Here is a 25,260-nt window from a genome sequence, read left to right as displayed (position 1 = left end):
ATAAATATTATTCTTCTTTGGACTTTTTCCCAGCCACTTACAATGTAAAAAAAACAAAAAAAAACAAAAAAAAAACATTACTATCTCATAGCCAAACCAAAAGAGGCAGAAGGCCTGATTTGAGAAATGTGTCCCATATAGTTTACTGTCCATGATTCAGACTTGAGTGCACACTTTCTGGGACAATCACTTAACAGTGAGAGTTCCCTGTTTAAATGGAGTGGGCCTAGGAGAATCCATGATCCCTTTCCAATTATCCAGGACAGAGGTGCTAGGGAATATTATACATAAAACCCTAAATCTTGGGTTGGGGGGAGAGAGCTCAATTGGTCAAGCACTTCCCTTGCAAGTATGTGTTTGAGCCCCACAACACAGGTGAAAAAGCTGCCCATTATAGTGGTGGTGCACAATTGTAATGGCAACTCTAGGAGGTCAGAGACAAGAGTGACCCTGGGGCTCATTAGCCAGGTGCCATAGCCTACATTATGAGCTCCAGATCAGTGAGAGACTCTGTCTCAAAAAAGCAAAGTGGACACTAGTTGAGGAGGAACTCCCAACATTGTCTTCTGGCCTCTTGTCATACACATGACCACACACACAGAGTCCTACGTCTCTCTGGTATTGTAGTGGTTCGAATCTCCTGCCATAGCATACACCGTAGCATTTTAGAGCATCAAGAACCACTATCATCTATGTTTTTAAAATAGTAAAGTGGGGTTCTACCGCACATGGTCAGAAAACAGTAAAATCGAGAGCTAAGCCCAGGGCTTTCAGCCAGCTGTTTTTTTCCTGCATGCCCTCGGTTGTCTGATACGAACAGTTTCAATCCAGAAAAGAAAATGCTTTTGCAGAGAAAGTTTAGTTGTATTCCAACACACATTGTACCTCTTGCCTCCCGCTTTGTGCTGCTTCCTCCGGGGGCTTTTCATTGAACAATTTCAACAAGGTATGAAAAATAAAGGGGGAAGGGGGAGGAACTAGGCCTGGCAAGATTACTTCTTCAGTTATTCCTTGTGAATTTTTTTTTATGGTTTTTCGAGACAGGGTTTCTCTGTGTAGCTTTCCTGGAACTCGCTTTGTAGACCAGGCTGGCCTGGAACTCACAGAGATCCGTCTGCCTCTGCCTCCCGAGTGCTGGGATTAAAGGCGTGTGCCACCAACGCCCAGCATTCCTTGTGAATTTTGAAGATTTGAAATGTCCAGAGAATTGGGAAACATTTGGACTGTGTAAGGTGTTCAGAGCAATGTTGTATAAGGCCTTGAGAGGACCATTGAGGTAAACACATGTCAGGAGAGGAATGGATCACTTTGAACATCTCAAACCTGTTTCCTTTTCTTGAGTTGCATATGGTGTGAGCCTCCTAACATGGGTGCTGGGAGCAGAACTCAGGATCTCTGGAAGAGCAGCATGTGCTCTTAACCACTGAGTCATCTTCCCAGCCTGAATCATCGTCCTTAATCTCCAGAATGAGTATGCAAAAACACTAAGTGTCCAGGTTTATGGATTCATTTGCATTAGCTAATTCCTAGTATAGGACCCTGCAAAAGTAGATACTTAAGATATGCTTGTGTGTTACCAGATGTCCTGCTTTCTGGGTGGTTGGGGGTGCTTCACTTCATTTGAGCTAATTGGCAGAGGCACATGAGAAAGTAGAGACTCTGTTCCCTAGAGATGACCAGACTTCCTTGAAAAGACATAGTGGCCAAAGAGGCTTGCTAGCATTGGCAGGTTATGGCCTGATGTCTGGAGGGGCATCTGTGTGATATCACGAAATGTTTACATGAGAGACTGATGTTAAAAGACACAAAAAATTCTAATTTTAATCTTGTAAAGAAGACCAGAAAAAGTAAATGGGAAGAATTACATCAAAACATCATGTGTAAGACTACTCAGTGATTCTTGTTTTGTTTGTAGAATTCTGAAGAGAGAGAGAGAGAGAGAGAGAGAGAGAGAGAGAGAGAGAGAGAGAGAGAGAGAGAGAGAGAGAGACTGGGGATGGAACCCAAGGCTTCACATATGAAGAGCATGGAGCCTCTCAAATCTTACGATCTAAGCCTGGACTCAGGAGCCAGATGGCCTCTATTCAGATTCCAGCTTTGCCATTTGTTTATGTGGCCTTGGGAAATGTAGCCATTCTGTCAGTTCTTTCGTTTGTAAGAATATAAGAGAGAATGAGGAGTGAGAAGGCAAGGGGGTGAGAGAAACGAAGGGAGAGAGGGAGAGAGGGAGAGAGGGAAATGATAAATAGTACTGACAACCTTATATTGTAATAAGCATTTTTAAAGGTAAGAGTAACTATTGAAAAGTATTTCATAGAATGTTATGCTCTTTCTTTCTCAAGCATGAGTTCCAAAGGCATTTGACTGAGGATGCTAATAGGTACAGACATAACTGCATTAAAGTTAGATTTAGAATGTAATGACAGAAAACATTTCAAGAGCTATCCATCTCTTAACATAGTAAAATTCAAATTAGAGACCTTTTTATCATTTAGTGTCAATCTATCTCTTTTTTAAGTTAATTCTTGGAACCCATTGAGAACTGTGCCCCGCACACAGTACGTGCAATGTGAGTTTTCATTAAATAACAAAACAGCCAAAAGAAAATCATGATAAATTGCTAATGATGAAAGTAGAGTTTTGTGTGGGTTCCCAGACCTCACCCTGCCTCTCTCCTCACCTCAGGCTTCTTCCTTATACAATAAGATCTCTCCATCATGGCCAACGTCAACCTAAGGTGGAGGACCCAATAAGTTACAGAGCTGAGTCACACTCTTACTACTTCTCAAACTTCTTCTCAAAGTTTATTTAAATATACTGCTGTTGAACTTTTATAATTTGACATAATGAGTCATATGCCATGGTGGTATTTTTAAATTTCAATGCATCTTGTTTTGGAAAAAAAATTGTAACATACTTTATTAAGGTAATTTAGAAATTCTATTTTTAGCCCCAGTAATGTGAAATATACTTAAAACTAAACACTGTCTCCTATATTTCAAAGTTTACATATATGTTTGATAAACTAAATGGACCAGGTAAAGAATTTATGCTGTAGGTGGTACCTGTATTCCCTGGTGTACCCTGGGAGACTCGGCTTCCTTTCTCAGAGCAAGGGCAAGCATTGTGCCCAATGAAGGTTTGGAGCAGGCAGAGACCATTCCAGAATTAACCACTTCTGACAAGTCTCAGCCAAAGAGGGCTAGGGACAGGTGGGTAAAGGCTGTCACTTTGTCCTTGGCTGGCACAGTTCTACAACATGCTCCCAAGGCTTTCAAGCGTTCCCTTGCTCCCCTAGCCTCTTCTTCGTCTTGCTTTCCACACTGTCCTGGACTTTCTGGTAACTTGCCCTTATTTGATTTAAATCATCACCTCTGAGTCTGTTTGGGGTGAATGACTAGCTTTGAAGACAATCTATGACCCCCAATCAATGATACATTCTATCCCAGAACATGAGTGAACTTTGTCTTTGGGGCTTGTCTCATCTCCTGATTTTCTGTGTATTTTCTAGGCTGCAAGGTAGAGTGATTTCACCATGTCTGACTTCAGTGTGCAAATGGAATCTGAAAATGTTCTTCCAGCTTTGAGGCTCATAAACTGTTGAAAAGGTGTAACGAGATCTAAATATATGTTCTCCCCTCCATAAAGTTTTTGAAGAATGGTCTATGAACAGCTTGTGCCAGGATCCTTGCATACCTACTGGAGTTTAACTGGGTTACCGCTTTCCTTTGTCACTTTAAACATACCCAAGGGCAAGGGCAATATTTCAGCCTGCTTCTACCCCTTCTGAAAGGCTTCCTTATAAGATTAGCATTGAACTCTGGAATTAGATCATCCTGATGAAACTCGTTTTTGGCCCAGGGTTCAGTTGGTGCCCAATTCCTTATGAGAAAGCATTATAAGATGTCCAACAACTGATTACCTCTCTCTTCCCATCACATCCCTACGAATTTTCAGCCCTCATGTCCTAGAATCAGAGGGCTATGTTACTGTTGTTTGTAGTATTGATGATTGAACTCAAAACCCTGCGCATGCTGGGCAAGTGCTACACAACTGAGCTACATGCCAATCTCACCTCCTAGAATCACTATCTCTATGTCTGAAACATTCCTGGCATCGTCCCAGATGCATTCTAGCCTGCAGGCTTCTGGTTCTTCATTGATGCCAATGCATTTTTTCTTTTTAAACCTCAGCTCCAAGGTCTCCCTCAGATGACCCTTTGGGGCCCTGGGGTCTCTGAATATAGAAGAAAGTTCAGAATTCACTCTAAGCCTCAGGCCATGTGGATTTCTCTCTCTCTCTCTCTCTCTCTCTCTCTCTCTCTCTCTCTCTCTCTCTCTCTCTCTCTCTCTGTGTGTGTGTTGTGGTTTATTGTATCAGGAATCCCAGGTTTCACAATCAACCACAGGACCATCAGATTAGGAAGCCATCATGATGATGAATAGACCCAAACTTTGTTGCTAATGTTTAACGTTGGTGGTCCTGGATAAGTTAATGAAACTCAGTTTACTCATCTGTTAAAGAACAGCAATGTTGGTATCTGCCCTCCAGGATTGCTGTGAGGACAAAGCATGATCATTCAATCAAAGCAGCACAGCCAGTGAGAGCACAAATACTGAGCTTCAGCTATTATGGTGATGGTGATTCTTTACTGAGTCAAGCTGATTGAAACCCATGTACACATGCTTTAGTCTTTGGAAATCTGCACAAAAGCAGAATTCCTGGGAGCTGGGGAGACAGCTCATTCTGAGTCAAATCCCCAGCACCCACATGGAAGAAGCCAAGAACAGTCATGTAAGAAGCGAAGCACAGTGTCCTGTACCTATAATTCCAGCCCTTAGGGAAGCAAAGACTGGAGGAGCCCGAGGGCTTTCAGTCACTTTCTCAATTAGTGAGCTCCAGGTCTAGTGAGAGATCCTATCTCAAAAAAGAAGGGGGAGAGCAACTGAGGAAGACACGTACATCTATCTCTGGGTCCACCTGGTGCATACACAGATCAACATACACATACATACACAAGGGTATGCATGCCAATACAGATACACATAGAAACACAGAGACATACAAAAGAAAGTCCCACATGGTGGCTGCAAAGCAAGACTTTGAAGAAGAAAGGAAATATGTGGAAATATTGCTACCTGAAGCCCTTGACTTGGTGGAGGAATTTAAAACTTCTTCACTGGGAACTAGCCTTCTTTCCATAGTGGAGGGTGAGCACAATGACTTTCTGTGCACTTCAGAGCAAATAAGCGACAGCTTCTCTCCTCCCCAAAGCCCGTGATGCTCTCCAGGAGAGGAGATGATGGAGAAATTTCAGCCCCCAGGTAAATGTTAGGATTGTATTGGGTATGGAAGGACTCTATCTATACACACTATTTGCTTCGTGTACTCTTTGAGGAAAACCTAAAGTCCAATTACATTTCACAGCATGGATCATGACTCACTCCCTTGGCCTAGGTTTAAAGCTTACTTCTTCCTAAGGAAGGAAGATCTCTGTTGAAGACTCCCAGAAAGTCCACTAAAACCTTAGCTACATCATTTGGAAACCTTCCTGTGGGACAATGGCCCCCAAAGCAGAGATCACTCACCTGGAGAGAGAGTTGAGACCTATCTAATGGGTAAGAGAGGAAAACTATAAAACCTTCTATTTGTATTGGCTTCTATTTAAATGTAAGGATGAATTAAACATTAGGGTCCAAACTGAGGCTCACTCCTTGACCACTCTATCACAGGACCCATTACCAGATGCCCATCAGGCAGCAGAAGCAGTGCCCCCACCCATAATGGCAGCCCCACTCTTCCTTAATCTCTCAGCTCATATCCAGCCATTGTGTACTGGTGTGTATTTGTATGTAATCCAGTTTTAATTAAACTAGCCTCCCTAAATGAACAAGTGGCTTAAAAATAGTCCTGATGAAACAAAAGAGAACACAACAAAACCTCACAGGTTGTAGATGATATTAAAATCAGAAACCCAAGAGAACAATGTGACTATAGCTATGAAGATACATCCCTTGCTCTTGGTGTAGATCCTGAGCTGATAAAATACATTCAGTCACATTTCAATTATAATTTAATAATGTTGTTCATGTGGCAAAGGCTTTTACCTTTAATGACAAAATGTAAGATAGATGACATTATGTCTTAGTTACTTTTCTATCACTGAGAAGAAACACTATGACCAAGGCAACTTATACAAGAAAGAGTTATTGGGTTTACAGTTTCAGAGGATGAGTCTTGGAACATCATGGCAAGGAGCATGACAACAGCTAGGCAGGCCTGCATGGAGCTGGAGCAGTAGCTGAGAGCTTACATGTTAGGACAATAACTACAGTAAGGAGAGAGGGGGATAAAGAGGGAAGAGAAGGAAGGAGGGATGGAGAGACAGAGACAGAGACACACAGAGAGAGAACTAATTAGGAGTAGTATGGGCTTTTGAAACCTCAAAGCTTGTCCCCAGTGACACACCTCCTCAAAATGGCAATACCTCCTAATCCTTTCAAAACAGTGATCTTTAGTGAGCACATTGTGTGAATATCTTATTATTCCCAAACCTCTGGCCTCAATGGTTTTATTGTCTTCACCTGAATCAATGATTATATAGAAGGTTACAAATGGACATCATCTAAACATATTTCTTCTTATTTGTTAGTTGGAATTTTTCCTTTGTTCTTTAATTTTAAACAAAGGGCTGGAAAGATGGCTCAGCAATTAAGAGCAAGTAATGCTTTTACAGAGGACCCAAGTTGGTTCTCATGTTGGTTAGCTTATAACTGCCTGTAACTGCAACTCCAGGGAATCTGACTCCCTCTTCTGGCCTCCAGAGGTACCTGCATGTACACGGTGCACATAAACTCAAGCAGGGGCACACACATACACATAAAATAAAAAATAATAACAGCATAGATTTATGAATAGGTTTAAATTCACTGAGTTATCTATTACCACTGCTCTAATTTTATTGCTAAAATTGTCCTTAGAAGACTCTTCAGTAAGTTTTCTATGTTCATTACTATAAATCTCTCACTGTAAGCACTTCCTTTCTGTCTGGCACCATAATGTATTTGAGGTTCAACTGATACAGTTCCTGCTTTAGATGTACAATTAAACTTTTGCCCAAGAGCTTCTATTTTCCTTTAGTGAGTAATAACTTTATAATATTTTCTTAGGGCATATGTATTATTTATAAACAAAAACATGTATATTGAATGTGCACGTCTGTTTATTCTTTATTGAGTGGTATTCCCAACAAGCCCAATGAGGGGTGCTTATACCCTGTATTTGAAACGGAGTAACTCCTTGTGTCAGTTAGTTTATGATCCTTCATTTAAAGTGAATGAAAGTCTTTTTTGATACATTTGCAACAGGAAAGAAAGATTGAATTCAACTCTATGCCCAACTTTAATTTGTTCATATGACTTCCACTAAGCCTTAGATGGGGAAACAAGGGCTACAGCTGTATCAACTCTGCACATTTTGAGGATCTTCAGCCTTGTAATACTAGTGCCTAAGCCACCCCACATGCTTGGGGGGGCATGCATTTCACATGGCAGAGTTGTGTTTCGCTGTGAGAGTTACTACTTTGTGACAGCCCTGCCTATTCTTGAAAAAAAAAAGACTTTTCCTTAGGTGTCCAACTCCCCCTCAGTTCCCCACTGCTCTTACACTAGCTTCCTTGGGACAGTCAGCTACACTGACAAAGTCTAGGTGAATACATTGGTGAGGGCATGACACAACAACAGCATGGTATTAAAGAGTCAGACAATGTTTAGGCCTTTCTTCTCCTTATTCCTTCTGTCATCTCCATTTACCTAACATCTCCTCCTATTTACTGCTTCCTTCTCTATTCTTCTCCAATTTCCTCACTTTATGTCTTTTTCTTTTTTCTCAACCCTTCCCTCCATTCAGCCATTTCCCTGGGGATTCTGCTTTGGTCACAAGTCTATGTTACAAGCCAGGAGAAACTAGAGTATATTAAGACGGGATGAAAAGAGCACTGGAGCTATTAACCTGGAGAAAAATCAGAAAAGGATGACATATGTATATATCACATATTTGAAAGAGAACGATTGGATCTTCTACAAGGACCACTAATCTGCTTGCTGAGATATAGCTCAGAGGGATGGGGGTAGGGGAGAGTAAAGAGGATCAGGGAGGAGTTGGAGGAGGAAAATGCATGATCAGAATATATCCTATGAACCCCCATACCTTTTTAAAAAAAGATTCCACTGCTCTGTACTCTGGGTTATAGGCATCTTACAATCAGCTTATAAGAACCTCACATTTCTTCAAGGGGGATTGTAGGTGCTGTTCTTGAGGGAAAAGAAATCCAGAGTTTTGTAGTTTTGTCAAAGTTTACCTGAAGGATTCTAATTTAAATTCAGGAAACATGTCAGTTACCTCAGAGACTATTTTGTCTTATTCTTCTGGACCAGTCTTCTCTGTATAGTGAGCATTTGGCTTGTACTGAGAGTTTTAAAGGGTTGATGTTCAACAATTTCTACTGACTACAGTAGATCATTATAGACACATTAAGGGCTGAAATATTTGAATAAAATAATAAAATAAAACTATCATCTGAGTTATCATCTGAGTCATGCCTTTCTGTGGACAAAGGTTTCCAATATTGGACACAAGAGCCAATTAGTTTGAGTCTTTGATGTATTAATTTTGTGAAGACCATACTTCACCCTTTCCAATGTTGACACAAGAAAAATGAAGCACAGATGTTTTTAGAAATGGAAACCCTTGAGTCTCATATCAGTGGAGTGAATTTGCCCATCTACAAAAGAATGAATATTACTAAGTATGTAATAGTGAAGCCCCTCTCTCTCATTTGTGAGAACTTGGAAATGAGAGACTTCTGCAAGTTACATATTTACAACCAATAGCAAGTGTTTGCTGAGCTCCTACTTAAACATATGTAGAACAAGGGACTTGGGACATTTTGCATAATATAGAAAGAAATGGAGAGAAGAAGCCAGAATCTTCAGACCAGAGGAAACTGATGAAAAAGTCAGGTAGAAAAGACATACCCATAAAAAAACCTAGGAAACAATAAATTAATGTTTGACCAGGTAGTGCATCCCATAATCCAAGTTACTCAGGAAACAGAGGCAGGAGAATTGCAAGTTCGAGACCTACCTGGGCTATAGAGTATGTTCAAGACAAACCTAGGCAATTTATAAGGACTGTCTCAAAATGAAAAGTGAGAAAGAAATATGGGGCTATAGAGAGGGCTTGCCTAGCTTGCATGAGCAAGGTCTTGGTTCGATCCTCAGTATCATAAATAATTAACTAAAGACAGTGCATAGTAAGTGTAAAATGAAACGAGCTCATAACTCTATCAAAAAATTCAGACAAGTTAGGGGAAAGAATGAAAGTGTTTGAGAAACCTTCAAGATGACACTTAAACTAGAATTGGGAAGGACTGGATTCAGATGCATGCAGACTGTGGGATTGAGCATGAACAGAAGAGGAAAGCAGAGATGTAGTGGAGATTTAAGCATTTCCATATCTATCCCTTAAGTGCAAAGAGACAAATTATTCTTTTAAGGGCCGGAAATGACCCCTGAGAAATGTGGTAGTTTAACGGTAATTGGCCCCCATAAGCATATAGGGAGTGGCACTATTAGGAGGTGTGGCTTTGTTGGAGTAGGTATGGCCTTGCTAGAGGAAGTGTGTCACAGTGGGGGCAGGATTTGAGGTGTGCTGAAGATACTGCCCAGTGTCTCAGTTGACTTCCTGTTGCCTGCAAGATGTAGGACTCTTAGCTACTACTTCAACACCACATCTGCCTGCATGCTGCCATGCTCCCTGTCATGATGATAATAGACTGAACCTCTGAAACCATAAGTGAGCCACCCAATTAAATGTTTTCTTTTTAGAATTGCCGTGGTCATGGTGTCTTTTCACAGCAATAGAAACCCTAACTAAAAGAGGAAATGATCCTGGGAATAAATATGGTGGCAGCTTCAAATGACCATTGTGGTTGACTGTTTCCTATAAGGCTCTTTTGGTTAAAAAAAAAAATGGAATCCACTTAAAGCAATTCAAGAGAAAAGGCAGTAAGAGAATATTCCAATTATAACATGAGGCTGCATGTTCAAAAGTAGTTCACAGGTCAGAAAACAAGGACCCTCTATGACTTAGGACCACATTGTCTCTGTTTCCCCTTAAGTCTGCTTCATTCTCTTTTTCTACCAGTCCATCTATTCTTCTTATTTATCCTCTCCAAAGTTAAAACATGGCTGTTATGATCACTTCTTTAACATCAAAAATCTTTTCAGTATCAATCATTAACTAGCTGTATTTTCTGGTCAGATGTTTAAGAGAAAGAGAAACTTCAGTAACTGAGTCAACAGTTCATTAGCTGGTTCAGCTCAGGTATCCACCCCCAATAAACCTTTGTACTCTTGACTTCAGGCTGGTGTCTGCTTCCCAGAGTCCTTAACCCAGGTACCTCACAAAACAGTAAGGAGACAGGGCAGAAGGAAGAGGGTAAGAAGGTGAAGCAAAGATTAGTTTGTTAATTATAGGCCTCCTTTTGGGTATAGCATTTTCAATGGCCTGTTCAATCCTCATTCTTTGAAAGAACGAAGAGAAACACTGAAAGTCCTCAAGGACTCCAGGTTCCCAGAAATGAATGTGAAGATTCAAAATGAAGATTTTACAAAATAAAAATAAGCTCCTTGTCTCTGTGTCTCTCTTTAGGTAGCAATTTGCTTTGTTATTCATTTCTGCAATTTATTAAGAAAACTGAAAGGAACATCAGCTTTTCTGAGAAGCACTCTTAAAATCAAGAGACACAGTGAATTGTACTGCACAGTGACTACAGTTATTAACAATGTATTATATGCTTGAAAATCACAGTCAATTTTAATTGGCTTCATAGAAACAAAAACCAGATAACTACGTGAGATAATACATATGCTAATTCGCTCAAGCCTTTCTATAATGTATACATATTTTGAAACATAATATTGTACACAATAAATAAATATATATAATTTTTAAATAGGAAATTGTGTGGGAGTCCATACCTAGACAAACAACTCCCGGCATCTAAGGAATGCTAAGAGGGGGAAGTAGTTTTCTCCAGAGAAGACTTCACCTAATATATTATTCAATACTAAATGGTCAGCCCAGAAATTATACACATACAAGTAACACTAAATGGACTGAGCACATTGTATTATATATTTAGGGATGTGTGTGTGTGTGTGTGTGTGTGTGTGTGAGAGAGAGAGAGAGAGAGAGAGAGAGAGAGAGAGAGAGAGAGAGAGAGAGAGATGGGAGGCTTTAAAGGGAGGAAAAGGAAGAGAGAAAATGATGTAATTGTATTATATAATAATTTAAACAAAGAAGATATGAAAATGTACATAAAATTGTTTAAACCTCTAAACTAAAAATAGAGAAAAGGAGAGAGAAAGAGAGGAGAGAGAGACACACAGAGAAAGAGAGAACAGAATGTTATTTCTCAAGGCATCTATTATAGACCAGCTAGAATGAGGCAAGGTACATGCTCAGGGTGCCACATTTCAGAAGGCACTCACTTTGGGGTTCATGAGAATTCAGAGTAAACATTTTCACGAGCTTAATGGTGAGTACCTCCTTAAACTCTGCACCTCAGCAGCCTAACTTGCCTCACCCTGGTCCTGGCTGTGGTATCATCCATAATGATTTTGAACAACTTACACAGAACCATTCCCTTTTTGCTGTCCCAGGTACAAAGCCATTGTGCGGCCAATGGATATCCAGGCATCACACGCCCTGATGAAGATCTGTCTCAAAGCTGCCTTGATCTGGATCGTCTCTATGCTGTTGGCCATCCCAGAGGCTGTGTTTTCTGACCTCCATCCCTTCCATGTGAAAGATACCAACCAAACCTTCATTAGCTGTGCCCCCTACCCACACTCTAATGAGCTGCACCCTAAAATTCACTCTATGGCTTCCTTTCTGGTTTTCTACATTATCCCACTGTCAATCATCTCTGTCTACTACTACTTCATTGCCCGAAATCTGATTCAGAGTGCCTACAATCTCCCCGTGGAAGGCAATATACATGTCAAGAAGCAGGTGGGTGCTTAGTGTTCATTAATTTTCTGCCTTAGGCACGTGGCCTCTTGCATTAATTTTGGATGTTAGTGACAAGTATGGTGTATAAGTGACCACATCACTTGATTTTGAGATTCTTGAGATATAGTGAGTGATGCATCTTTAAGGGCTTTGGGTTATTTCCATGGTAGGGCACTTGCCTAGCATGGACAAGGCCCTGGATTCAATCCACCAGAACTGTGAAAGAGAAAATAATTTCAAGGACTCCAAAATGCTTTCTATTAACTCAAAATGCCTCTTTTAACTCCAACCATGCTGATTGACCAGGAGGAGAATTACCACACAGATGAAGCAGAGGGAGAAGGAAAAAGAGATAATCTGGTTAAGAGCAGCTGGAGGGATGACTGAAGTCAAATGACATGACATGCTTGAACACCAATGTCTTCATGAAACCCATCTCTATCTGTAAAATGTATACCAATGAAAAAAGGTTTTTAGAATGACTGGTTCAAATCCAGATTTGATTTTCCCTCTTGAGGTCTCAATTTTCTTATCATTGCTGTAATAGTAGTAGCTTCTATTTTGGAACGTTATTGGAAAATTATGGGAGCATGTATAAGAGCTACAAGTCCCAGCATGCAGGATATCCCCATATATTACTCCTCACTCCATCTCCCATAACCCCCTGAAATTTTATCCTAGAGGGACAAGTAGAAACCAAGGGCTCTGGCTTTTCTTTCTTTGTCAGTAATTTTATTTTTTTTTAAGATTTATGTATTTCATTTTATGTATGTGAGTGTTTGCCTGCAATGTATATGCACCATGAGTGTGCCTGGTACCCATGGAAGTCAAAAAAGGGCACTAAGGCACTAAATCCCATGGGAGTAGACTTATAGATGGTTGTGAGCCACCATGTGCAAGCTGGGAACTGAACCCAGGTCCTTTGCAAGCCATCTCTCTAGCCCCAGTCACTTCTTTTTGCCTCCTAGCCCAAATGCAGATCTTTGATATATTTAATGGTAGAACAAAAAGACTCCCCAGCTCCATGGAAGAAAATAGATGATTCCCTTGGAGAGCTTCCCTTCCTAGGTTCTTTTCCTACCAAGGAGAAATGGCAGTTGTCAGTACAACTGGCTACCTATTCGAAAGGCTTTTTAGTAAGGAAATACCCACTGTACCCTAAATTGTTTAATGAGAAAGAAGTTCCCCCTTGAAGTCACAAAGGGAGTTAAGCACAAAAAGAGATGTTCACTCTGTTTTGTATAATCACCTTCCTCACTGTGTCGTCCAGAAATAGCTAGAGATTAAAAAATAATAATACAGACTTATCTCAGCTTGGCCAATGAGGAAGAATAAAGCTGGCTGCTGTTTTGAGCATCAGAGGGGATAAGAAATAATTAACTGTAGAGCAAGGAAAGGCATGAAGTAGAACTGCCCCAATACTCTCTGGAGAGAAAAGAGGGCACTTACTAGAATTTCATTGTGCGATCCATTCAAGCATGTAATCAACTTGGTTTAAAGATCTGTTCTCAGCAGCATATTCTAACTATTTTACCTCATGGGTTTCTGCTTCCTGCCTTGTCAATTTGTGTTTCTGATTCTGTTTTCCTTCCTTTCCCCCCGCCTCTCTCCTTATCTCCCCCCCTCTCTCTCTCTTTCCCTCCCTCTCTCCCTCTCTCTCTCTCTCTCTTTCCCTCCCTCCCCTTCTCTCTCTTTCTCTCTCCCTCTCTCTCTCTCCCTCTCTCTCATTATCTTCATCTATAATTGAACTCTTTCTGTGGCTCTGCTCCATCATCCATTTCCCTGTCTCTGTTTGTCTTCATTGATCTAACACTGAGCCCCCTCTGCCTCTCTCTCTCTGCTCAGATTGAATCCCGCAAGCGGCTTGCCAAGACAGTACTGGTGTTTGTGGGCCTCTTTGCCTTCTGCTGGCTCCCCAACCATGTCATCTACCTGTACCGCTCCTACCACTACTCTGAGGTAGACACCTCCATGCTCCACTTTGTCACCAGCATCTGTGCCCGCCTCCTGGCCTTCACCAACTCCTGTGTGAACCCTTTTGCCCTCTATCTGCTGAGCAAGAGCTTCAGGAAGCAGTTCAACACTCAGCTCCTCTGCTGCCAGCCCGGCCTGATGAACCGGTCCCACAGCACTGGCAGAAGTACCACCTGCATGACCTCCTTCAAGAGCACCAACCCCTCGGCCACCTTCAGCCTCATCAATGGGAACATCTGTCATGAGGGGTATGTCTAGACTAACTTCTCAACCTTGCCTCCTAAAGGACTCCAGATCTTGTTTTATGGATGGCCAGGAGCCCTGCCATTGGTTGTTATCTCTATACCTTCCAAAGACCCTTCAGGAGGCTGAGCGATTCAGATGGGTAGGAGAGATATCCAAATGCATCAATCACTAGTGTATCTCAAAGGAAGCCAGCAGGCTTCATTTTCTGTCTCAATTTGGGAGGGCTTCTTCAGATGGAGATCAAATCTTCCTGTTAAAAAGAAGGAACAAATTGGACATTATTATTCAAAGCACCAAGCCCTGCTATGCAAGTGTCGTCAGTTAAGTCATAGAAATTATGTGAACAAAGAGAGCAGAGAAATCACGCGTTGGATATCTACTCTGTGAAAGATTTTATTTAAACAGAAGCTGATTGCTTTCAAAACATGGCTTGACTCTTTTTTCCAGAAATATCTATAATATGTAAACCAAGGGACAACTTTAATTTACATTCCTAAAATGAGAAGCCAACTCTTTTAAGAAAGAGTCCCATGTGTGAGGAATGGACTTCATTTATAACATTGGAAGCAGTGTAATATAAAACAAACCTCTAAATATTGACTTTTTAAAAGATGTTGCTGAGGACACAGGAGAAACACCCAATATAAAATGTTAAGGCAAAATACAACCAAACACATAGATCCATGTATGGATATAGAGCAACAGCTTGTGGTCAGACTTTTTGTTTCATAGAAATTCTAATTTTCGTTAACCCATGGAGGGGAAATCCTTCTGTGGGAAAAAACTGCTCATTTTATCAAAGTAACAATTATTTATAAATGTATAAAGGATGGCGTTTATTCTTGGTATACATGTTTTAAATCAAGTATATTTACTTAGACTTAATTTCCTTGTTATGGTGAAACAGTACTTTCAATAAGAGAAAGATCATAACTGTAGAGAAAAAAATCATGTTTATATTGGATGTATAGTTTCCCTAAAGTGTGTGGAGGAAATTAATATAGTTTTAGTAACATGAATTTGTGTCTGAGTATGTGTAAAAAAAGTCACAGGAACCTTAAATTTTTAAACTGACTAAAACAGGTACATTTTCATTTCTATTTAAAAATAACGTGTATGAAATAGCCTGCATGCAGAAAAAGACTGGCCTGGTAGCTCCATCTATCTAAATACACAGAAAGGACTTTGTAAAGTTTGAACTATCTTACTTGAGAAATCCTGGTTTGACTTTTTCTGAACTTAAAGATGGGCCAATTCTGACAGACTGAATATGCAGACTCACTTGACTCTAAATCCAAGTTGTACAAGTGTTTCCTAATGTGTATCCCTTAAATCCTAAGGCAATTTTAGTTCCAGCTTTCTCTGCCTGGGTGAGATATAAACAGCAAGCACATAGCACATAAAAAAAAGCTTTCTGTCGGTTGATGCAGGGAAGTACTGGCTGGCTGTGAAGCTTTAGGCATTAGGACCAAGACAGTGTAAGGATCTGTGCTTACAATTGTACCAGCTGGAACAAAATCTCTTCATTCCCACTTTCTCTGGGCTTTTATGTACTATAAACACCAGCTTTTCTGGTAGTCCTTAATTACATTGCACTGTTTGAAAAGCAAGACACACAGTGGAGGTAAAAGAACCAAGTTGTCTTGCTATCCCAACTTCATCTCTAGCTATATGACGTTGGCTATCCATTTTTTCTCCCCTAGGCTTCCCTTTCATGTTTAAAATGAGATGACAGAGCTAAGTCCCTTCTAGTGCTAAGATCCTCCGAGTCTCTTCATTTCCTCCAGTTATGCCTTGAAAGCATGTGTGGCCCATCTCCTTACAGTTAGTACACTTCTGTTTCTCTTACAACCGCAAGTCATTGGAGACCCCTGCACCCACTCTTCCATGCTCCCGTGCACATGGGCAGGATGAATGGAGCTAGGTTGTTCTGCTACCAAGGACTCCTTGACATCACTCACATGAATAAAGGGCCATGAGCTTGTGCTGTTTTAGAATTAGAGCTGAAAGATACATAAGAAAACGTGTGGCTCAGGCTTCTCCTTATTCAAGGGGAACTCTTGTTCTTCGCTCTTCTTTTAGCTTTCACACACATGTTCTCTTGAAATACTGTGTCACAACTTTGCTCTTTTGTCTCAACCCTTCAAAAGCCTTGAACATAAATGGCTCCATGCCTAGATAGCTGCTAACATAGATGGGATGTCTAGAATTCTGGCATATGGAATTTGCGATAGTAGTTTTAGCATCTCTGATATACCTGCTTCTAGAGATGTTTCCAGAACAGGATTCAGCCTCCTGTCTCCTTCAGTTAACATCAGGGCACAGACAGAGCATCTCTTTACTAGCCACTAGACAAACAGTGTGTCCTAAGGCAAATCTTGTTTCTTCCTTGTGACTTGTAGATGAAAGATTTGGAGGGAGTTTTTTGGCAGCCAGTGACCCAAACTGATTAAACATAGAGTGAATTAAATAATGGGTTGAGCTGGACCTTCTTATTAGGAAAGACTTAATTGGTCCATCCCCTCTCTAACTAAATTTAAGTTTTATTTTAAAATCAAGAACCTAAAATCATATGATAAACCTGAGACCCATATAGTGTCCCTTCTCTGCCAGGGCAGAACACACAGGGGTTGGAGCTGAACCATTTCATGCCTGGCTTCCAAAGATAATCACGTTTAGCACTTATGTCTTTGGTGAAGGAAAAAAAAATCAATTTTTGCTGTGGAAAACCATCTGTGTTTATTCAATTGACAGATACTACCTTTCAATCTATCTTAAATTGAGCCTCCCCAAGGCAGGCAGCTCAACAGTGATAGATTAAGCAATAAACAAAGCAGTCTCCCTACCAAGGGCTGCTGTTGGCAGAGAGGTACAGCTGCCATTGGGAGTGATATTCGGCAGCAAGATCATCCTCCCTGGTAAGTGCAGACAAGGTTCCTCCCTGCTGATGATTTTATGATTCCCCATAAATGTGGATGGCTCAACCCAGTTCTTCTGGCTGCTCTCACTTCCCCACTGAATCTAGCTTTCTGTCTCATTAGCAAAGCCTCTTTGCCCCACTAATAATTTGGTTCTTCAGCTTAGAGATCGGAGAGCCTGTAGGGAAACTATTCGGAAGCTGCTACAGACAAAGTAGCCTCATCTTGTTAGCAATGTGCACACTAAAGAGAAGTAAATGAACTTGACTGTAAGATGTGGGAGAACTTGGGTTATAAAGTTCTTGTTGCCGCCAAGAGGAGCAGTTGGTTATTGGTTGCCCAGCCTCATCATATGTCAGATGGCTTCTAGTAAAAGGGATTATCTTTGTTTGGAGAATGACGTGTTGAATGACATCCTCATCTGTGGGCTAAAAGGTGGGTAAGTCACTTTCCCCAGAAGCCAGATAGAAACAATTGCCCTGAGGACCTGACTCTATGAGGACTGATTGAACAGTGTACCCCAAATCATGGTAAAAGTGGGGAGATACACACTTTCTTGCCATTGGATCTCTTCACCTCCACACTGGGAGGGAGTGGTTGTGAGAGAATGGATTATAGAACTAGCCGTGAGGTTCGGGGAGAAACAGAGTATTTTTTTTTTTTTGAGACAGGGTTTCTCTGTGTAGCTTTGTGCCTTTCCTGGAACTCACTTTGTAGACCAGGCTGGCCTGGAACTCACAGAGATCCGTCTGCCTCTGCCTCCCGAGTGCTGGGATTAAAGGCGTGCGCCGCCACCGCCCGGCCAGAGTATATTTTACAAAATTCCTCTAACCTTGGCCCCATTTTCATGGAATGAACTAACAACTGAGAGGAAGCAAGAGTGCTTTACTTTTATGGGACCAATCTCTCTCGCTCCTGCTCGCTCTTCTCTGCCTCTCTGTGTGCATGTGCACATGAGCTAATCAGTGAAAGCACATCACCCTGAGCTCTCCTCCTTCTGTGTCTGGAGTGCTCTTCCTCCCGGCCACACCCCTCCCACAGCACACAGACACAGCAACTTTAACACCGCTCCACTCTCACTCTGACTCTGGCCTTCATGGCCAGTGAGATAGCTCAACTGGCAAAGGCGCTTACTGCTGAGCCAGACAAACTAAATGCCACCCCCAGAACCCATGCAGTTGAAGGCAAGAACTATCCTGCAAGTTGTCTTCTGACCTCCGCACATGCACTGTGGCATATGCATGCCCTCCACACACACACACCCAGATAAACAAAGGTAATAAAAAGAAATTTTAAAATATTATAATTTGGGTCTTTAAAGACATCCTTTATTAGATAAAGGGAGATCAAATATATGCTCCAGGAGAGCATATATCTAGAGCGGTCAACAAAAAGCACATGAAGAACAAACTTTCCTTTTATGAAACCTCATGTTAGAAATGCACTCAATAGAGTTTAAATATTTTCTTAAAATTTCAAGGTTGCACATGTATTCAATGTAGGAATCGTTGGTTAGACGATTATGGTCCATGATTAATTCAAAAGAATATTGCATTTACCTCATGTTCACAGTCTATAAAGCATTCTCACACTCATTACCTCATCAAACCAATACCTTTCCCACTGACCAAAAAGCCCATTGACATCCTTTAGTGTGGGAATTTGGAAGTATTAAATTCACTTACTTGTGACCATCTAGCACTGAATTAAAAGATCCACGGAACCATGGGACTAAAGCATGAGCTGTCAAAATCAAACCACATTTGACCTTGAAAAGGAAAAGGTTGTTTCGTCCACTGCAATTTAATCTGATTTCATTTTGCTCTGATCTGAATTAACTGTGCTTTATTCCTTATGGCTCATTCTCGAAAATGACAATCATTGCTTCCCAAGTTTCCAGGTAATTTTGGTGCCCCTAGAAAGAGTCTCCTCACCTTGGTACAAGGGAGTTAATAGGGTTATTGTTGTCTGCAAAGAAGTGGGAATAATTTCCCATGTTATAAGGAAATGGAAGGCACAGACATAGGACAAGATGCTTGGGGAAAAACAGTGGCCATGAAATTATCTAAAACCTGAATGAACTGTGGCTTTGAAAGTGCTGGGAGGCAAGGGACTTAATGTCACCAAGCATTCAAATGTGAACTTCTTTCCTGGGCATATGAAATCATGACTCAAGACCATTACTTAACAATCCTAAGATTACATGGAAGAGTCAAGTGGCAGAATATAAATAAAGAGCAGAATTTCTCTTGATTCCACACCTTCATCCAGCATTACTTCCCAAATTCAGGCTGCGTGAGAAATGAAGATCCCAAGACTTAATACAAAGCCATGTTGCCACTCCAGATGTTGCCCAAAGGCCTGACCTAGTGATAGAATTAAAGCCAATTGGGTAAAGGACACATCGTAGGTCAAGGCTGGGATGTAGTACAAACTGGTTGATCAGGGAAGTCCCTAGCTTGTACCCTCATCCCAACCCAAAGATACACATTAGTTGCAAGCACCTACTAAGTCTCATGGTTCTGTGACTAACTGAAAAACCTGCTGAGCAGGCTGCTTGGGGACACATGCTTGTAATCCCATCATTCAAAGAGGCTGAGGCACAAGAACTGCTACAAGTTCCAGGACAGCCAGGGCTACATAGTGACACTTTGTCTTAAAATAACAACCAAAAAACCAAATCAACAACAAATAACTCACCACTGACAAAGTCAGAGAAGAGGACCCAAGTCCTAACCATCAAGCTTTCTTTGAATCAGGATTCATTGGAGAATGCATATCAGGAAAGAGGCAGAGCCACTCACTCACCCCCCTTCCTTACTAAATAAATACGATATGGCAGTAAATGGTTTCCTGGAGCCTAGAGACCCAGGCTACAGGAACGGCCTCTAATAGGAAAAAATACTCCTGGACTAAGGCACTTAACCAGGAACTCAAAGAAGGAATCAGTAGTCTGGATGCAATGTTAGAATCCCAGATTCCACTGTCTCTTGCCTTCCCCCTCCCCCGAGTTCATACATTTCTAGGAGATATGATTTATATTTCCCCAAATTCAAAAATCACTTCCAGAGTAATAGAACATGGAGAGACTCTCATAACTTTATGGTTTCTTAAGAGAATCATTTTAATGGATGATAAAACTTCATACATTCAAGACTTCATTAACTCCCAGGCAAACTTGAAATTTTTGGTATAACTCAGAACCTCAATATGTAAGACACATTGTATCATTTGGGCCTCTTGCGTATTCAAGTTTTCCTTTGCATTGGCTTTAGCTAGGGACTATGATAACAAAAAAGTAAAAATGCTTTCCCTAAAAAATATTTTGTTCTGTAAGCTGAGCTTTACTGATTTGTACATGATCTTTCTTGTATTCGAGACAACAGGGTTTGAGATGATACACTCCAGTGAGTTGTGAAACTACATGGCACAAGCTTCTTTAGTGTCATTTTATGTTCTGTTTGAAATACTAGGCACATGTTTTGTAAATTATAATTGTACTTGTTAATATTAGCCATAAATATTTATTGCATTGAAAAATATACTCTGTGTTAAATAACTCAGAACGAGTTCCAGGTGTGGTACTCAGTGTAAATAATGTCATAGCTTGGTTTTGTCTAGACTCTTTGGATTAATGAATTATGTAGGAGAAATTCACAATATGAACATGACTGACTCAGATCCTTTTCCCTTTGCCACGTGTGTAACTATGTGGCCATGTGCAACTTGCTCTGTTAAACTGTGCTCTGTGATTGAATTTGGATTTTTCCAGAAATGCTTCCAAAGCTGCTGTCCCAACCTGTGTGCTTTCTGTGACAGTAACTTGAATCCAGTGTAGAAAACTGAATGTTCAAAGTGGTAGAAGATAAGTAGTTGCTCTTATTTCCTAACACAATAAAGCATAATTTATAAACTGGACAGATGCATGCATCCAATAGTCAATAAAATAGTTGCGTGACTGCAGTCTGTGGCTCTGTGTCCCTTTTGTTATTAATGTTATTAATAATAACTGTTATCATCATCATCATCATCATCATCATCATCATCACTATTACCATCATTATTATTTTAGGGGGACATGTACACCAGGACACACATGCAGGAGATCAGAGACCAACTTGTGGGAGGCGGTTTCTTCTTCTGCCATGTGGGCCCTGGGGATCAAACTCAGTTCTCAGGCTTAGTGGCAAGCACCTTTCAATTGCTGAGCCATCTCACCAGGCCTGTCCTTTAGATTTGTTGGTTCCTCAGACCTACATCAGAATCAATTAGGCTGATTTGTTGCAAAATGCAGAGTTTCTAATATTTTATGAAGATGGAACATTCTACATTGAAAAACAAGCACTCCCGATAATTCTCAATAACTAGAGTTTTATTACATTTTTTACTTATACACTTAACATTTTAAAATGTGTTTTACTTTTTTATTTTTTAAATTTATTTATTTATTTTGAAGTGAAAGGATTTATTTTAGCTCACTATTCCAGGATTCAGGTCAAGATGAATGACGTGAAATTCCCAAAGAATCAATAAAAAGTAAGCATATAGATGTTTTTAACATACTTTTGAATGTTAGGTTTTTCATATATAAATAAACTATTTTATGCATTATGAGAAAGTAGGGAAAGGCTTTGTCACCATAGATTCATAAAACATAAAATATACACAGGGAGATTGATGTGTTATGAAAATACTTGTTATGTGAAAGAATTTTCATCTAAATGTCCGTGTAAATGGAATGCAAACTATCTTTGCACAAATAAACAGATTTTTCCCTCCTTTTGACATTCTATCTTAATCACTACTAACATAACATACAAAGAGTAGAAAACCAGGAAGTTTTTCCTACTTACGTTTACATTTCACCATGGTAGATGAATCTGAGTCTTGACCAACAGAGCCTTCTTCCTTGACTATAGGACTATGTCTGTATAAATATATGTTATTAACTCTTTCAGAATTTCACATAATGTATTTTGATCTTATTCATCCCTTACTCCTCTCCTAACTCTTCCTAGACCTACTCCCACCTTCCTATGCACCCACAACTTCATGTTGTCTTCTTCCTCTTCCCCTTCCTCCTCCTCCTCTTCCCTCCTCCTCCCTCCTCTTCCTTTTCTCCTCCTCCCTCCTCCTCCTTCTTCTTCATTTAAATAACTCCATGACTCTGAATTTGTGCTGTCCATATACTCCTGAACCATCTGGTAGAGCATGGTTGGTCTATCAGGAACTACATGCTTAAAGAAAATCAACTTTCCTTCCCCCAGAAACCCCCAAGTGGCCAGAGTTTTTCAGTTAAGGGTGGGAGCTTTGAAACTTCTTCTCCCTCCATGCTAGAATGTTGACTGTCTTGGTCTTGTGTGGGTCTTGTACAGGCAACCACTGCTGCTATGAGTTTGTGGGTGCAGTGGTCCTGTCATGTCAGAGGATACCAGTTTGCTCTGATCTCCTGAACCTCTGTCTCATGGTCTAAAGAACTAAAATAACATGTCTCAGAACTAAAGGCGTGAAAAATGGTATCCAGTGCAAAGTTATTTAACTATTACTGCTCCTTGTCCCATTAATGCTCAGCATCCATCCCCAAACCCTGCAGTTGGTGGTCATTGCTGTGCTGTTACTAGTTTCTTTCTATGTCTACTGCAGTGTTTACACATCTCTACAGATAAATATAAAATGTTTTTGCACATTCCATCCTCAATTTACAGAAATGGTAGCATATTAGTTGCTATGCCATCAAGAAAGCCATCCTTAAAATAAAATAAAAGGAAAAAAAAAAGAAAGCCATCCTGGCTTCGGTGGCACAAAAATGCCTATAATATTAGCACTTGCAAGTCAGAGGCATGAAGCTCACTGGAAGTTTGAGACCAGCCTTGGCTACTTAGTGAGTTCCAGGCCAGCCAGGACTACAAGTGTTAAATGAGTAAGCAAAGCAGACAGAAGACAATCACCAGCCCTGGCACATTGATCTGGACCCTGCAGAGCTGGAAAAAAAATAAGGTTGTTCCTTATAAATCGATGTTCTTGGTAACAGAAGACAGGCTAACGAAAGAAAGTTGACAACAAGGGAGTGACAGGGTCACAGTGGGTGTAAATATGGCCCGCCCAAGCTCCGTGCCTTGGTGAGAAGAGCTAATACGAGAGGTGCCTATCAGATGTAGTCAGCAAATTTCTTGAAGGACGCATTGGTCACCGTGCCAAGAGGCTTCCAGTAGGTGGGCCTTTGAATGGAAGAAAGCCCTTTCATCTCCCACGTTCCCTGCCATGCACTCCACCTTCTTGATATGAAGTGTGTACAGTCCACAATTAAGTTGTAAATGCTTTACAGAAGTGTCAACACTTCCACATCATAACTGTGCCTAAAGTAATGCTTGAATCTCTGGGTTTCATGGGTTATATGGGAAGACAATTGAGCTACAAGTTTTGGCTTATCCAGGCAATAAAACGCTAAACTGAATGTAAGTTTGTTTCACTTTAATCGCTCAGAGTTTCATGTAAAGCCCAAGTGATATTTCCTATTCAAAAGTCTGAACTCTTTGTAAGTATTCTACCTACCATGTCAGAAAAGAAAACTTTACTAATCCACAGATTGTAATATAGAGAGTTTAATACTCTCTCAGAAGCATGGATTATTAGCATTGGAAGACACCCCAGAGAATGCCATATATAGCCCCTAATTTTAAAAATGAGGAGGTTAAAGAAAAGTGTCAGAATTTATGCTTCGTTTAGTCCTCAGAGTTTGGAAAAATGAAAACTAATGGGCTTGGAGATGATGTAGATAAAGTGGGCAGAGTTTCATCTGTCCCTTTTGCTAGGGGAAAGGCAAATCTATACAGACTATGCTGTAACACGCCAAGCTTATTCATTAGACTCAACACCGATGAGTGATCATTTCTAATACAAGAAAGATGAGATAATTTCTCAAGGAAACAACACAGAAGCATAACTTCTATCCTTTGCATATTGACTGAAATGTGTTTACTATTATAAAAATGCATTTCTGAAAGTACAACCCTTTTCTGGAGTTGAAGTCAGGAAAGGCAAACATCTTGCTCCAAACAACTTGAACTCCTCACAAATCCTCTTGGCTCTTCAGATGGGCTGCAATAGTTCCAACCAGTGTTTCCTTTACTAGCATAGTCTACTTTGGGGCGTTCACCCAGGACAATGGTAGCTGGTGTATGGTTCATGAACCATTACCTAAGAGCTAGTTAAAAGGCAGATTTGCACACCCTACTTTAGATCTGCTGTATCCAAATTGACTTTTTAATAGATCACTAAGCAATTTTGTTCTTTGTGGTCCCAGAGAATGGTCTGGGAGAGCTATATTCTAAGTTTGGGATGATTGAAGTTATGGAGTATGTAACAGTCAAAAGACTAAATACTGAGCATCAGAGAGCAAAGCAGTGTTAAATGGGTGCATAAAACTTCTAGTAGAGACAACTGGAGTAGGCCAAATGAGAAAGCAAACAAAATGTAACATCACCCAATTAGAGAATAGAAATATCCAGTAGAAATTTATTGGAGAAGCCCCATTGAGACAGTCAGCAGGGGTTCCCAATGAAAAAGAGTCCCAGGCAGAATAAAATGTCCCCTCAGGTGAGGTTTCTAAGTAAACGAATAGTACCATATAAAGATAACATTATCAAATTGGTTACTGGCAACATCCTGCAGAAACCAACTGAGGAAGGCAAGGTTGTCAGATGGAATTCCTGATTGATTGAGCTTTCTCTCCATGGATAAGCTTCCCATGGATAGACTTCTGGCTTCTCATCCCCACTCTCAATCATGGTATAAAACAATAGTGACCTCTGTTGGAGATGGTTGGCCTTTTAGCTGTTCTCAACCATCTGTAACTCCAGTTCCAGGGGCTCCAACATCCTCTTCTGATCTCTGTGGGCCAGTGTGTGCATGGTTCACATACATACATGCAGGCAAAATGCCCACACAAGTAAAATAAAATAAATCTGAAAAACTCTTGTATTTGCTTATTGATTAACTTTCCTCATAGAAATAAGAGCTGCCTGCACATTAAACCCACCTCAAA

The 25,260-nt window shown here is 40.6% G+C and overlaps 1 protein-coding gene across 1 annotated transcript in view; it reads left to right on the top strand.

The window, feature by feature from the left end:
• Nucleotides 1-21,164, top strand: part of Grpr (gastrin releasing peptide receptor) — a 38,259-nt gene extending 17,095 nt beyond the window's left edge. Inside the window, exons 2-3 of the mRNA XM_006973216.4 lie at nt 11,727-12,078; nt 13,924-21,164. Coding sequence (XP_006973278.1) covers nt 11,727-12,078; nt 13,924-14,310 — 739 coding nt within the window. The 3' untranslated portion in view covers nt 14,311-21,164. The remainder of the gene's footprint in view (nt 1-11,726; nt 12,079-13,923) is intronic.
• Nucleotides 21,165-25,260: the final 4,096 nt, after the last annotated feature.

Source organism: Peromyscus maniculatus, chromosome X (genome assembly GCF_049852395.1).
Source record: "Peromyscus maniculatus bairdii isolate BWxNUB_F1_BW_parent chromosome X, HU_Pman_BW_mat_3.1, whole genome shotgun sequence".
Classification (NCBI taxonomy): Eukaryota; Metazoa; Chordata; class Mammalia; order Rodentia; family Cricetidae; genus Peromyscus; species Peromyscus maniculatus.
Note: the sequence above shows the minus strand (reverse complement) of the source record. Positions and strands in the feature narration are given on the sequence as shown.